Consider the following 14,627-nt stretch of genomic DNA (forward strand, 5'->3'; position numbering starts at 1 on the left):
TTAGGTACAGCGTCGCAGGACTGCGCAATTGTCCGTTAAAGTCACGCAGTGCCGAATCGCAAAATACCCCCTGGTCAGGAAGGGGGTAAAATCTTCCGGGGCTTAAGTGGTTAAAATCAAAAGCTATATGGCACGTTGGTGTAAAAATTCAGTGCCTTTTTCTAGTTTAGTTTCAATACAAAGAGCCTTACAGTAGGGTATACCTTACTGTATGACAACAGCTGTAGCAATGCCCATGTGACTTATTATTACCACCTTCTTCTGTCCACTGTGCAAAGGGGTGATGATACCTGTGATGTCAAATGTACAGATTGGAGGTTACCTGGCCAAACTAAAGCTTGGACTACATTAATTGGGATTTTATTATGACCTAACCAAACTGTTTCTGATCCGTTCAATTATGGAAGAAGATGGCATTATTTCAGCTGGGCAATGCCACAATGGTTGTCTTAAATTTAGGAAAGCACAACAGTAGGCAAACCTTGTTAAACTAAATAAAAATCTAAATAAAATCCACAAAATATGGACTTTGGTATCAGTCCACAGTGGGCCTCTCTTGTGTCACCGTCCAACCCTGTTAATATAGATAAAGCCCACAGAAGATGGACTTTGGTGCTAGCCTGCAAGTGGCACATTATTACGGTACTTATGACCCTTAGAATGTATTGCCCTTCTCCTCAGGTCTTGGTAAATCTGAAGTTTTCTGTTTCGTAGACACTCACTCGCACAGTATGACGCCATCCTTCAGGGACTCCATGAATTTATTCCCAATATTCCTGCCGGTGGTCCTCTCTATCCATTCTTTCAGCTCGGCCTCCCTTTGTAGGTCATATTTTGATGCCAACTGAAAAAAGACAAGGGAGCGTGTCAGTGTGGTTCTGTAAACTTGTCATTTATATGACATTATCCAGTTGTTGGTTCTCCAAGGGTGATGTCCTCTACAGCTGTCCTACCAGTCCTATTTAGGGACAATTGACCCCATGTCCCTTAAAGGTGTAAGATCAGTGGTATTAAAATTATTAGATATACAGGGCCTAAATTAATCTCCCCACTGCATATTCATTTTTCATGTTTTACATAATTGAGGGTGCAATAAAGCTGTGTTCTTTGCTTACTTAACTTGTACCAAATGGGTGCCGTCAGCCGTCCGTCCATCTCTCTCAGCGGGGAAAGATCGAGGGTGTCAGACGGCAATCGGAGCCGTCTGACACAAGCGCTAGCTTCCCCGCTGACAAGCGGGGGCGGGAGCGTGCTGGTGCGGGCGCGCGCTCGCCCCTACACTCTCCAGAGCGAGCGCCGTACATGTACGGGGTATCGCCCAGGAGCGGCTGTCTGCCGCAGTACATCTGCGGTGGGCGGTCGTCTAGTGTTTGAAATATGCATTTTGTATTTAATCGGGTTATCTTTGTGTACTATTAAAATTTGTTTAATGATCTGAATCATTAGTTTGTCATTAGTTTGTCATCAAGTGTGACAAATATGCAAATAAATAAAAAATCTGGAAGGGGGCAAATACTTTTTCACAGCACGGTATACATAGTACAGCGTGTTATCTATACATGCCAGCAAAACTCCAAAAAGGTTTTTAGGTAAGACAAGTTATTCTTTTTAATCTCCACAAAAAATGTTCTCACTAATTTATCGACGAGCAAAGTGTTGGCTTCCTCAATGACAGTCACACATTTTAAAAATGCTTGACACAATGTCATTATGATGTGACAATGTACATGCTATCATAGGATGCCTTCCTAAAACCTCTATGCGTGGTTCACTTGAGCCGCCAAAATGTGTCTAAAATTTATACAATGTACCAAAATAAAAGCATTTATGGACGACTGCTGGAAAAATATTGTTCTCCAAGATACGTTGTAATGAAATAACATATTTATTATTTTGATTATTTAATTAATAAAACCATTTAATATGATTTATTTATTGATTCATTTTTAATTATTTTAATTATATTTTTGTCCTTATTATAGATCTGATAGAATAGTATCTTTCTCAAAAGGAAGTGTGCTTCCACTTTGTTTGCATGATGGGTTTTCCCATAATATAGTCTCAAGCTCTGTGCTGCCGCACAGTGGTCATTTAGCTAACTGCAGACAAATCATGTTCTCCCAGTCCGCCAGACGGCCCAGACACCTGCAGATATACACAGAGCCCAGGACTCAGTGTGAGAGTTTTGTAAACTAACACTCATGTCAAGTGATGTGGAAATAAACAAAAAGTCTGTTTTGTAATAGCAAGTACATGAAGTTTAACAATTCACAATTTTTCTAAAAAAAAAAAAAGAAAAGCAAAAAACATCTGAGCTGTCACACTCTATTCCAATAACATCAAAATCACATTAAGAGACTGACAAGCATCTCATTGGTGGAAGCACAGGGGGCTCGGGGTGGAGGTGTGTTTGAGCCCCTGTAATGGACATTGATTAAAAGTAAGCAGCCAATCCTTGGCTCTATCAGAGTCCCCCATGTTTATATAGCTGCTTCATCCTCAAGAGACGTCCATTTTCTAAAGCCTACAATTATTTTTCTATGGAGCCTTAAATGGAGAGTGTAAGTAGGTCTATAGCAGGGGTCTCCAAACTTTCTAAACAAAGGGCCAGTATTCTGTACTTCAGACTCTGTGGGGGCCGGGCTAAGGCCAATGGGAGTAGAAAGTGCCCCTTTCATTGGTGTGTGGGAGGATCAGTGCCCCATTGTTGGTGTCAGTGGGAGGAATAGTGCCCCATTGTTGGGGTCAGTGGAAGGAATAGTGCCCCATTGTTGGTGTCAGTGGGAGGAATAGTGCCCCAAAAAAAAGGTATTTACTTGCAAAAAAAAAGTTGCCATTTGTAAAATAATTCACAATGCTTTTACCATACGTTGCAACAATAAAAAATGGGTGGAACTCCGCTTTAAGTCTTCAACCTTCCCTACAAGATCTCCTGAGAGTCACCTGGGTGGGCTGGTGAGAGTCAGTCTGGTGGGCTGGTGAAAGTCAGTCTGGTGGGCTGGTGAGAGTCAGCCGGGTGGGCTGGTGAGACTCAGCCGGGTGGCCTGGTGAAAGTCAGTCTGGTGGGCTGGTGAGAGTCAGTCTGGTGGGCTTGTGAGAGTCAGGCTGGTGAGACTCAGTCTGGTGGGCTGGTGATAGTCAGTCTGGTGGGCTGGTGAGAGTCAGTCGGGTGGGCTGGTGAGAGTCAGTCTGGTGGGCTGGTGATAGTCAGTCTGGTGGGCTGGTGAGAGTCAGTCGGGTGGGCTGGTGAGAGTCAGTCTGGTGGGCTGGTGAGAGTCAGTCTGGTGGGCTGGTGAGACTCAGTCTGGTGGGCTGGTGAGACTCGTTCTTGTGGGCTGATGAGACTCAGCCAGGTGGGCTGGTGAGAGTTAGCTGGGTGGGCTGGTGAGACTCAGCTGGGTGGGCTGGTGAGAGTCAGCCAGGTGGGCTGGTGAGAGTCAGCCGGGCTGGCTGGTGAGACTCAGCTGGGTGGGCTGGTGAGACTCAGTTGGGTGGGCTGGTGAGACTCAGTCGAGTGGGCTGGTGAGACTCAGTCGGGTGGGCTGGTGAGACTCAGTCGGGTGGGCTGGTGAGACTCAGCCTGGTGGGCTGGTGAGACTCAGTCTGGTGGGCTGGGGAGACTCAGCCAGGTGGGCTGGGGAGACTCAGCCGGGTGGGCTGGTGAGAGTCAGCCGGATGGGCTGGCGAGAGTCAGCCGGGTGGGCTGGTGAGAGTCAGCCGGGTGGACTGGTGAGACTCAGCCGGGTGGGCTGGTGAGAGTCAGTCTGGTGGGCTTTTAGAGTCAGCCAGGTGGGCTGGTGAGACTCAGCCAGGTGGGCTGGTGAGAGTCAGCCTGGAGGATTGGTGTGGAAAGTAGCCTGGAGGGCTGGTGAAAGGGGCAGCTGCAGCCAGGTGGGTTGGCAGTGCTTGAAGAGGTGGTGCTGGAATCAGTGGTCACAGAATAGTTACAAACTGTCTCACTACATTTTTGCTACACAACAAGGGACTACGAGTTCCTGCCTGTAAGGGGCTATTGCTAAAATCTGACTCAGAGCCTGTCAGATTATTCTGCAGTGATTCAGCTGGAGCAAATATGTATAGGAGGCAAGTAAAGGAGACTGTATATAGACTGTGTGTAGCTGTAAATAGGAAGATGTCCCTGAAGTTATGCTGAAAGTTTTTCTGAAATCAAGTGGATATCCCATAACCTCCCATCCCTATCCAAGATATTAGACCTCAATAAATAATAAAAACAAAATCACAGACTGTGAAGATTTGGTGTGCCTGGCTGGGCAGGATTGGAGGAACCAAGTTCATCAGTAGTCCCTACAGGGGTCACTTATGACAAATTTTCCTGACACCAAGAGAAAAAGGTGACAGGGGAGGGGGCTACGGGACGCAGCCTGTGATTGACAACCTTAGCTCTGTTCCTGTGTGCTGTGTGAAGGGGGTGTGTCCCTTCCCCTCCAATCAGCTCTCACTGATCCATACCGCCCAACTTTTTAAGATGGGAACGAAGGACACCTATTAGCAAAAGCATGTAGACATAGGACACCTCCCCCCCCCCGCCACGCCCCCTTAAAGGATAATTATAAAAAAAAATGATTTGTTAAACCCACAAGTGCTTTTTTTTTTACCTCCTTCTATTTCTTTATTTTGGCTTTTGAAATTTACAAATGCAGCAATTTAGATATCAGATGAGGGTTTAGCACTGGGAAACACTTTTTGAAAGATAAAAAGTGCATTTTTTATACAACTATATAGATCAGAACAAAATGAGGGACAAATGAGAAGGAACGAGGGAAAGAGGGACTTTGTTCCAAATCAGGGACAGTCCCTCAAAATCAGGGACAGTTGGGAGCTGTACTGATCTCTGCGGAGTGCAACTTCAGCTTTCTGCCCCCTGCTTTCTGAAAACTCAGACAAGCTGTATAAATTCTGGATTAGAATGGCTGTAGCAGAGAGATGGCTGCAGATAAACAGGTAAAACTTATGTCTGAGGATTTGTTTCATCTCTGTGTATCACCTGAGGCCAGTGACTTCACTGGGTATATGTAAGGGTTTACAACCACTTTAAAGTGGAGTCTCCTCCCCCCTTCCCCCCCCCCAGAAAAAAATTAAAAGTCAGCAGCTACATATTGAAGCTGCTGACTTTTAATATTAGGACACTTACCTGTCCTACAATTCAGCCATGTCTTCACCCCAGCTGATGTTTCCATCGGCTATCGGGTGCTGCTCCCGCCATTGCCTATAAGGGAAACCAGGAATGAAGCCTTGCGGCTTCACAGCTGGTTCCCTACTTGTATGCGTGAATTGTGCTTTCTGAATGGAGGGAAGGAGGAGGGGGCCCAACTTCAAAAACAGGTGCCCGCTCCCCCCTTTCCCTCGAATGGTGCCAAATGTGGCACCAGAGGAGGGGAGGGGGGGAAGGCAGATAAGCAGAGCTTCCACTTTTGGGTGGAACTCCACTATAATGCACATGTGAGCAGTAGGGTGTTTAATGCACCAGAGTTTGCGATGTGATTGGAAGATCATGTGACCCACTGCCAGAACACCAATGTCACATGACATCCCTCTGGCCGCAGATTCCAGTGCCATGCCAGGAGGATGTGGAAGGGAGGAATGTATGGAGCATGGATGGGGAATGCGTGGGTGGGCGAATTCCAACCCTCAGGGGCATAATTCTGGCGTCTGGGAAGTTTATATAAAGAACAATGACCCAGTAAATCTTAGCTTGAACCAAGTACACAGCAATGCTAGAGACGAGCATGCCAACATTCACCGCATGCCAGGCTGATAGGACCACACAGCAGTCTAGTGGGGGGGGGGCAAATTCTGTGCAGTCCTTCCACAACTGGCAGAGGAGTCTTACCATGGCCATACATGTCATGCCTCGTGCACACTGGATGTTTAGAGAGGGTGCCCCACCAACAACAGCCCATAAAAGTTAATGAGAGGCTGACAGCTGCTGCGGCTGGACGATGTAACGGCGGTACTTACCTTTGAGGCAGTCTGATACAGACTGATTGCACTCCGAGCATTCATCCCTGGCCACATACTGCCCTAAAAAGTACCACTCAGCTCACCATCCAACAGCAGCAGCAGTCAGCCCCCTGTTTATTTCCTCTGCACATTCCCGCACATGGTGTGTAGGGCAGGCCATTCATTTCAGTGGGCTACCTTACACACAAAAGAAGTCCCTGACCCTTTTTCAAACCAGACTGGTCTGCATGGAATTATTGGCACCGCCATGGGTCTACTAAAGGGCAGCGCATTTCTGAGCATGTTGGGAAAGCACACGATTTCGTTCGTGTGAACATAACCTAAAGAAATAGTAGTGGAGACATTTTTTTTTTCTAACTAATAGGCTATGTTCACAAACAAAATTGTGCACTGTTCTGACACACACAGAAGTGCACTGGCCTTGGCACCCCCAGGCATCTGCTAACATGCACATTTTTGCATGCATGGTTGCATTTTGGTGCGACATGATTTTGCTTCTTTCGTGCGTTTCTTATGTGTTGGGCAGTCTATTGACATGAATAGACTGCCCTACACACGGTGCATGGAAATGCGCATGTGTTCTCTGTCTCATGATGTGAATGGAGCCCTAGGTCCCGTTTACATTTGCGAGGCGTATAAGTGCAGGTGCATTACCACACGTTGTATCTAAGTGTTGCATTAAGGCAGCCCATTAAACTTAATGGCCTTCCAATGTACAAAAAGGTTTCAGTTCTTATTACACAGGATTTATATGGCAGCAACAGTTTGCATCAGGCAAATCAAATCATTACAATTTTGTCGCATCTTGCTGTGGTGCATTGCCACATGATTGTGTTGCCTTAGGGTGCTATTCAAAAAGACTGGCACCAAAATGTGTCAACGTATCAAATGTGTGTTGCCACAGTGCATGGATGAAAATCGTCCATAGGGGCTCCTTTACACTTGCTTCAAAATGTGGCATTGGCCCCTTTTTTTTAAAGCACTTGGAATGCCAATAAAAGTACCTGTCACTAAATAAATTGATAACCTTACAGTCCTGTTCACACATGTACTTCGCTTAAAAAATTAGACCCCATGTGGCTTTCTTGGTCCTTTAAAGCGTCTCCAAAGCCTCCATACAAGTCTATGACAAAGCTTGCTTACAGTACCTGCAGCTTTTGAGGGGCCTTTATTCAGCTTTAGTTCGGTTTATTTTGTAGGTATTGCAGGTATGAGATTTTGTAGGAAGCATTAGGAAACCAACAAGCAAACCGGAAAGACATCACCAGCAGTCACTTCTGGTTCATGTGTATATATTCTGGAAGTGTCTGGTGCAGACGTCACATCTGGTGTACAGAATGGAGCAGCAGGAAGGCAGGAAGGTGAGTGGGGCCTGGACTGGAGCGGAGCAACTAGCAGACGGCACACGTGGTGTGCAACATGGGAACACTATGGTGGAAGGTGAGCAGGGACCGGAGAGAGAGGACTGAGCAGTGGAAGATCAGCAGAGCTGGGGGGCCAGAGCAGGAGAAACTAGCAATGTCACACATGGTGCGCAGAGAGAGGAGGATCAGTAAACCAGAGGATCAGCAGAGCTGGGGGCTACTACTGAGTGGGAGATTTGCAGAGCTGGTGTTACTACTGAGTGGGGGATAAGCAGAACTGGGGGTTACTATTAAGTGGGGGATCAGCAGAGCTGGGGGTTACTATTAAGTGGGGGATCAGCAGAGCTTGTAGTTACTAATAAGTGGGGGATCAGCAGAACTGGGGGTTACTACTTAGTAGTTACATAGTCAGGTTAAAAAAAAAAAAAGACACAAGTCCATCTTGTTCAACCAAAAATAGAGGAAAAAAAAGGAAATATCAAAAAATGAAAATCACACAATCCTATATACACAATCCTGTGGGTATAGGGTTGTGTATATGGGATTGTGTGATTTATTTTCCTCTTTTTATACACTTTTATTGGTTGAACTAGATAGACTTGTGTTGTTCTTCAACCTGACTAATTATTTAACTACTGAGTGGGGGATCAGCAGAACCGGGGGGTTACTACGGAGTGGAGGATCAGCAGAACTTGGGGTTTTACTTCTTAGTGGGGGATCAGCAGAACTGGGGGTTACTTCTGAGCTGGGGATCAGCAGAACTGGGGGTTACTACTGAGCGGGGGATCAGCAGAGCTGTGGGTTACTACTGAGTGGGGCATCAGCAAAGCTGTGGGTTACTACTGAGCAGGGAATGAACAAGGGTACTAATTGGCTGGGGATTTGCTGAACGAGGATACCAATGAGCTGGGGATCCGCTGAACGGGGGAATTAATGAGCCGGAGATCTGCTGAGTGGGGGTACTACTGAGCTAGGGTTCTACTGGGCCCTTTTAAAACAAATCGAAAATCAACACACACACACAGGGCATTTGCCAAGCTTCACGAAAGCTCCAAAAAAGTATCACCGAAGCATCAAAAACACAACAAAAAAGCAAGGCGCATTAATGTGTGTTAAAGTCGATGCAAGTGTAAAAGAACCTTAATGTGTCACCTATCATTTCTTGTGTATGAATTGTTTCTAGTCCATATATCTGGTGGTGCGGCACGTTGCGCTGATGCCTACATACTTTGAGTTTAGAGGTGTCCCTCTTGGAATGTCTGGAGGTTTGCGACATCGAATGGGAAGACTTAGAAAAGTGTAAGTGGAAGCAGAGAGCATCAGGAATAAAAGAAGAGATCCTCGGATTGTCTACCTGAAAGGAAGAAGAGAATCAGTTGAGTTATAGAAGTATAGAGAGAACCAGCTGAGCAGACATGTTGTAGGGGAAGCTCAGGAATAGAGGGGAATGGATGACCACGCAGTGACACCAGACAAACTCCCCTCTCCTCTGCCAAACCAAACACTGACAGATCTGGAATTGACCAAACTAGGACGAGAAAAAGGACAAGTGGCCACACTGATCCAAAACCAACACACCGCCCCTCCCCCTGCACTCTGACCATTATGATATGATGAGAACTGGTGTCTGTCATTGTCACGGGGATCAACAGACTGCTAAAGACTTTAAAATTACAATAGCACGGTCCCCAAATTGCTGCGTGAACACTCCCACCCCGGGGAAAGCAAAGCTCACATGCCAAAAGTTTTCCTTAAAACGGAGTTCCACTGGCTTTTGTGTTTATTAAAAGTCAGCAGCTACAAAAAGTGTATCTTCTGACACACATTCACCTGTCCCACGGTCCAGCGATGTGGCCTTCGGGAGCCTCAGGTCTCTCTGTCTTCTCCCCGTGGCGTCGGTATCACTAGTGTGGGCACCCGGCTGTGACAGCTTGCGTATTCACGGCCAGGTGTGCACTGCGCATGCGTGAGTCGTGCTGCGCGTCCTGAATAGACGGGCAATCTTCTGGGACCTGTGACGTGTCCCCGAAGATTGCAGGGAGGGAGGGGGAGAGGAGAACTTCTGCCCGAGCCACCTAGGCGGCCCAAGCGGAAGTGGAAGTAGATACCTGTCAAAACTAGGTACCCCCCCCCCCAAAAAAAAATGACATGCCAAATGTGGCATGTCAGGGGGTCAGGACCACTTAAAGCGGAAGTTCCACATTTGAGTGGAACTCCGCTTTAAAGAGACTACGCCATTTCCTCATTCATAAAGCTTATTCACAAAGTTAACATATTGACAGCACCTCCTGATAAATGGGGAGGGACAGGGTTTTTTCCACACCCAAGAAGGAAAGGATGAAATGTGATTCAAAAGCCCCCCCATGAGCTGTGAAGTACCTCCAGCTCAAGAGCCCCTGGACCCGACTCAGCTCTCCTGACAGCCAACTGACCCACCAAGGTATTCTCACTCAAATGCACTCCTTCATCCCCAACCTGCTCCTTCAAGTTGCTATTATGAAGTGTGGGTTCTGAGTATACAGAAGCATGTGACAACCCCCATGTGACAGTGATTGGGGCAGGGCACCCATTTGCTAGTAAAGATGGACAGAGGAACCCTTGAAATAAATTTCTGGACTCGGGGAACACCTGCTAAAAATTTAAATCTACAACTCATGACACATTAGTGCAGTGTTTCTCAACTCCGGTCCTCAGGGCACCCTAACAGGCCAGGTTTGCAAGAAAACTTAAATACATTACAGGTGATATCATTTGCTGCTCAGTGATTGCAGTATTCTAGTCTGCATCTCCCCAAGGTAATACCTAAAATCTGGCCTGTTAGTGTGCCCCGAGGACCGGAGTTGAGAAACACTGCATTAGTGTGACAGTCAGTGGGAAGAATGCTCCTTACTCTTGTCATCATTGGGAAGAATTACCCCCTTACAGATCGCTAAAAGGAACAATGGTGTCATTGGGAACTTATCTGAGAGGCAGAAATTGCCCATTTCTCAAGGAACCCCCAGCAACCTCAGGAGGAATCCTGGTTGAGGAACCCTGCATTAGGTTGTGATTCGATATATGTGGTCCTAACATGTGCTGTACTATGGGAAGCAGGTGCAGTGCCATGTTTATCCTCAGGGCTTCAGTAGTAGGTAGCATTATGAAGACGGCTGCTTGCTGTGCCTGATATAAAGCAAACCTATTACTTTGTCTCTAAAAGTTAAAACCAATGGCATCTCCTCACAGCTACCCCAGGTTGGTTTCATGGCTCCTGTCAATCCTGGACCTCCGTCTTGCCTTGCAGCTCTTATTACACATGACAACCTGAGAACAATGCAAATTAGCACTTCTGTGATTATCATTTGGGTTTCAGCCCATAATTTCCAAAAATGGATGAGATTTGCTTGTTTCATCACGGAAAAAAAAACAGCTTCCAGTTGTGGTGTTGATGCCAAGGGACAAATCAGGGCTTATAAGGTTCTGCAAAGTACAGCCAGGATGTATAAAGTATGCAGAGTGATTTCTATGGAATTACATTGTTAAGTGTCTCTGATTAGCAGTATACAAAACTCCCCAGGGCTTGGCTGGGCTGATCTGCCCACAGGAAAGCTAATGAAAAGCAATTTCTAACATTTAAAATTGGTTAGGATATGGTAGGGGAGAAGGAACCACATGGACCTCCTAATATAGAAGGCCTTTACATGTCATCATTCCCTGAACAGGAGAGAAGGAACCCAAGGGACCTCCTAATATAGAAGGCCTTTACATGTCATCATTCCCTGAACAGGAGAGAAGGAACCCAACGGACCTCCTAATATAGAAGGCCTTTACATGTCATCATTCCCTGAACAGAAGGAAAAAAACAAAAGAAATGTATTCCTCAAGTCAGGATAATGGGCAGAGGCACCCACACCCTTTTTTATGCCAGCATCGCTGAAACTATGAACCATTGAATTTTCCTTGGGCCACCAGTGTGGTCTGTACAGACACAGATTTATATCATATCTAAAGCCCAAACTATTTTCTTTGGTTTTGGATTGCATAAGGAAGGGTCAGCACCATTCTCTTACTTTGATAGTGGCTTCCAGGAGAAAAGATGAGAGAAAATCAGCCTATCGGTAATGTTTTAAGTATACCGGTAGGCTTATTTACTCTAACTTTTTTCTCTTAGTGGCTGTTTGACCAAGATTGAAAGAAAGGGAAAATCCTACAATTTGAGTTGTCAGTAGAACAGAAACACTGAGGAAATCTTTGTTCTGATACATGTCTTTTGGTGGCAACTGTCCAAGAAGGCATTTCTCTCACTTTGAAGAGATTTCCTATTGTTTAATGTTGTGTCTACAAGACAGTAAACTGGCCATACATCAGTAGAATTTTGTTCAAACAAGGGAACCCTCTCCAGGGGGTCATCACTACAGATTTTCCGCCAGCAACAAGGGAACCCTCTTTAGATGGTCATTACTGAGTGAGGATATTCCACCAGAAATTGGGGAAACCTCATCAGAAGCCCACCATCAGAGGGTCATCCCGAGGATATACCACTAGGAACAGGAGAACCCTCTTCAGATGTTCATCACCGAGGCTAATTCACTAAGAACAGGGGGAACCCTTGAGTACATACAACTGGGAACAGGGGAAGCCTCTCTAGAGGGTCATCACTGAGTACATACCAATGGGAACAGGGGAAGCCTCTCCAGAGGGTCATCACTGAGTACATACCACTGGGAGCAGGGAAAGCCCTCTTCAGATGGTCATCACTGAGGATTATTCACTAGGAACAGGGGGAACCCTCTCCAGAGGGTCCTCACTGAGTACATTCCACTGGGAACAGGGGAAGCCTTTACAGAGGGTCATCACTGAGTACATACCAATGGGAACAGGGGAAGCCTCTCCAGAGGGCCATCACTGAGTACATACCACTGGGAGCAGGGAAAGCCCTCTTCAGATGGTCATCACTGAGGATTATTCACTAGGAACAGGGGGAACCCTCTCCAGAGGGTCCTCACTGAGTACATTCCACTGGGAACGGGGGAAGCCTCTACAGAGGGTCATCGCTGAGTACATACCAATGGGAACAGGGGAAGCCTCTCCAGAGGGTCCTCACTGAGTACATACCACTGGGAACAGGGGATGCCTCTACAGAGGGTCATCGCTGAGTACATACCAATGGGAACAGGGCAAGTCTCTCCAGAGGGTCATCACTGAGTACATACCACTGGGAACAGAGGAAGCCTCTCTAGAGGGTCATTACTGAAGATATACCGCTAGGAACAGGGAAGCCCTTTTCAGAGGGTCATCACTGAAGATATACTGCTAGGAACAGGAGAGCCCTCCCCAGAGGGTCATCACTGGGAATATTCTGCTAGCAAAGAGGAACTCTCTTCAGAGGATCATCACTGAGGAATCGGATATACAGATAGGTATTTGGGAACCCCTTTTAGAGGGTCATCACTGAGGATATACTGCTAGGAACAGAGGAATTCTCTTCAGAAGGCCATCACTGAGGATATTCTGCTAGGCTAGGAACAGAGGAACCCTATTCAGGGGATTATCGCAGAGGATAAATGGCTAGCCAAAGGGGAACCCTCATCGACAAGGATATACTGCATGGAACAAGGGAACCCTCTTAAGAAGACCATAACTAAAATATATATTACAAGGAACAGGCTATCCCTCCACAGTATCATCAATGAGGATATACAGGGGAACAGAACAGGGGAAGCCTCTCTAGAGGGTTATAACTGAGGATATACCACTAAGAATCAGAGAACCCTCTTCAGAGGGTCATCACTGAGAATATACTGCCAGGAACAGGGGAAGCCTCTCTAGAGGGTTATAACTGAGGATATACCACTAAGAATCGGAGAACCCTCTTCAGAGGGTCATCACTGAGAATATACTGCCAGGAACAGGGGAAGCCTCTCTAGAGGGTTATCACTGAGGATATACCACTAAGAATCAAGGAAGCCTCTTCAGACGGTCATCACTGAATATATACAATTAGGTATAAACGTATCTCAAACACGCTGGAAATTGCATAGTGCTGTTTGTGCTACCTCACAATGGCTAGCAGAAGGAGAACCCTCCCCAGAGGGTAATCGATGAGGATATACTGCATGGAATAGAGGAACCCTCCTCAAGAGGCCATCACTGAAAATACTATATATTGCTAGGAACAGGGTATCCTTCCCCATAGGCTCGTCATTAGGGATATACTGCTGGGAACAAGGGACACCTTTTCAGAGGGTCATCACTGAGGATATTCTGCTAAGAACAGGGGAACCCTCTCCAGAGAGTCATCACTTGGAATATTTCACCATAAACAGGTAAACCCTCTTTGGAAGGGTCATTACTGAGGATATTCCACCAGGAACAGGGGAAGCCTCTCTAGGCTCTCTAGGTAGGTTATCACCTCAAAGAATGGGAGAACCCTCTTCAGGGGATCTACACTGAGTGTATAACATTAGGTATAAACGCATCTCAAACACACTGGAAATTGCATAGTGCCTTTTGTGCTACTTTTGCAGTGCGTTTACCTTAACATGAAAAGAGGTATTTGGGGAGTGATAAAGCCAGCTGATGGCTGGCTATATGCCAGATACATGTTGGCATGACGTAATGCAAATGTGGCCGTGTGAAAGAGACTGTCTGCTGCAATGCACATCATTGACATGAGCCGTGATTTTACCACCCCTCAACTGCTACCATTTTGTACGTGGCAGGAATTATACCCCCTGTCGCTTTTGGAAGGTGTAGCGCCCTTGCGGAACTTGCCCTATTTGTGTGAATGGGGCCGCTCTACAAATGCCCAGCAATCGTCTACTATTCAGACAGTTGCAGTGTACTAGTGCAGCAATGAAGGGGTTAAAGCAGGTGGTGAGGAGGTGATACAACACCTCCTCACTGCTGTCAAATGTTCTCTGAAGATTGATCTGATCGTGGATCGCTCTTCAGAGACCAAAGCAGGTGTGAACAAGCCCTAAATCTAGGTTCACATCTATGCATGTGAAGTTGATGGGTTTTTGATGTGCGTTCTGCGTGTGCGTTTTTGATGCATTTTGCATCTTTTGGGAAGTGTTGATGTTGCTAGGAGTTGGTGTCTGTTGTCATGCAGAAAAACGCACCAAAAACGCATGTACATACGTTTTTCGTGCTATCCTATTGAATTCTATAGAGCCAAAAACGCACGGTGCTGCGTGTAAAAAAAAAAAAAAGTCCCTGCACCTTTTACAAAAACGCATTGCAGGAACTTGCATAGATGTAAACTGGACCCTTAGAAAATAAGGTTAAATGTAGTGGGCT

General features: G+C 46.2%; 1 protein-coding gene across 1 annotated transcript in view; it reads right to left on the reverse strand.

Moving 5' to 3' along the window:
- Positions 1-14,627, reverse strand: part of CNN1 (calponin 1) — a 63,397-nt gene that overhangs the window by 19,674 nt on the left and 29,096 nt on the right. The window contains exon 2 of the mRNA XM_082254836.1: positions 723-844. Coding sequence (XP_082110962.1) covers positions 723-844 — 122 coding nt within the window. The remainder of the gene's footprint in view (positions 1-722; positions 845-14,627) is intronic.

Source organism: Pelophylax lessonae, assembly GCF_965119305.1.
Source record: "Pelophylax lessonae genome assembly, chromosome: 4".
Classification (NCBI taxonomy): domain Eukaryota; kingdom Metazoa; phylum Chordata; class Amphibia; order Anura; family Ranidae; genus Pelophylax; species Pelophylax lessonae.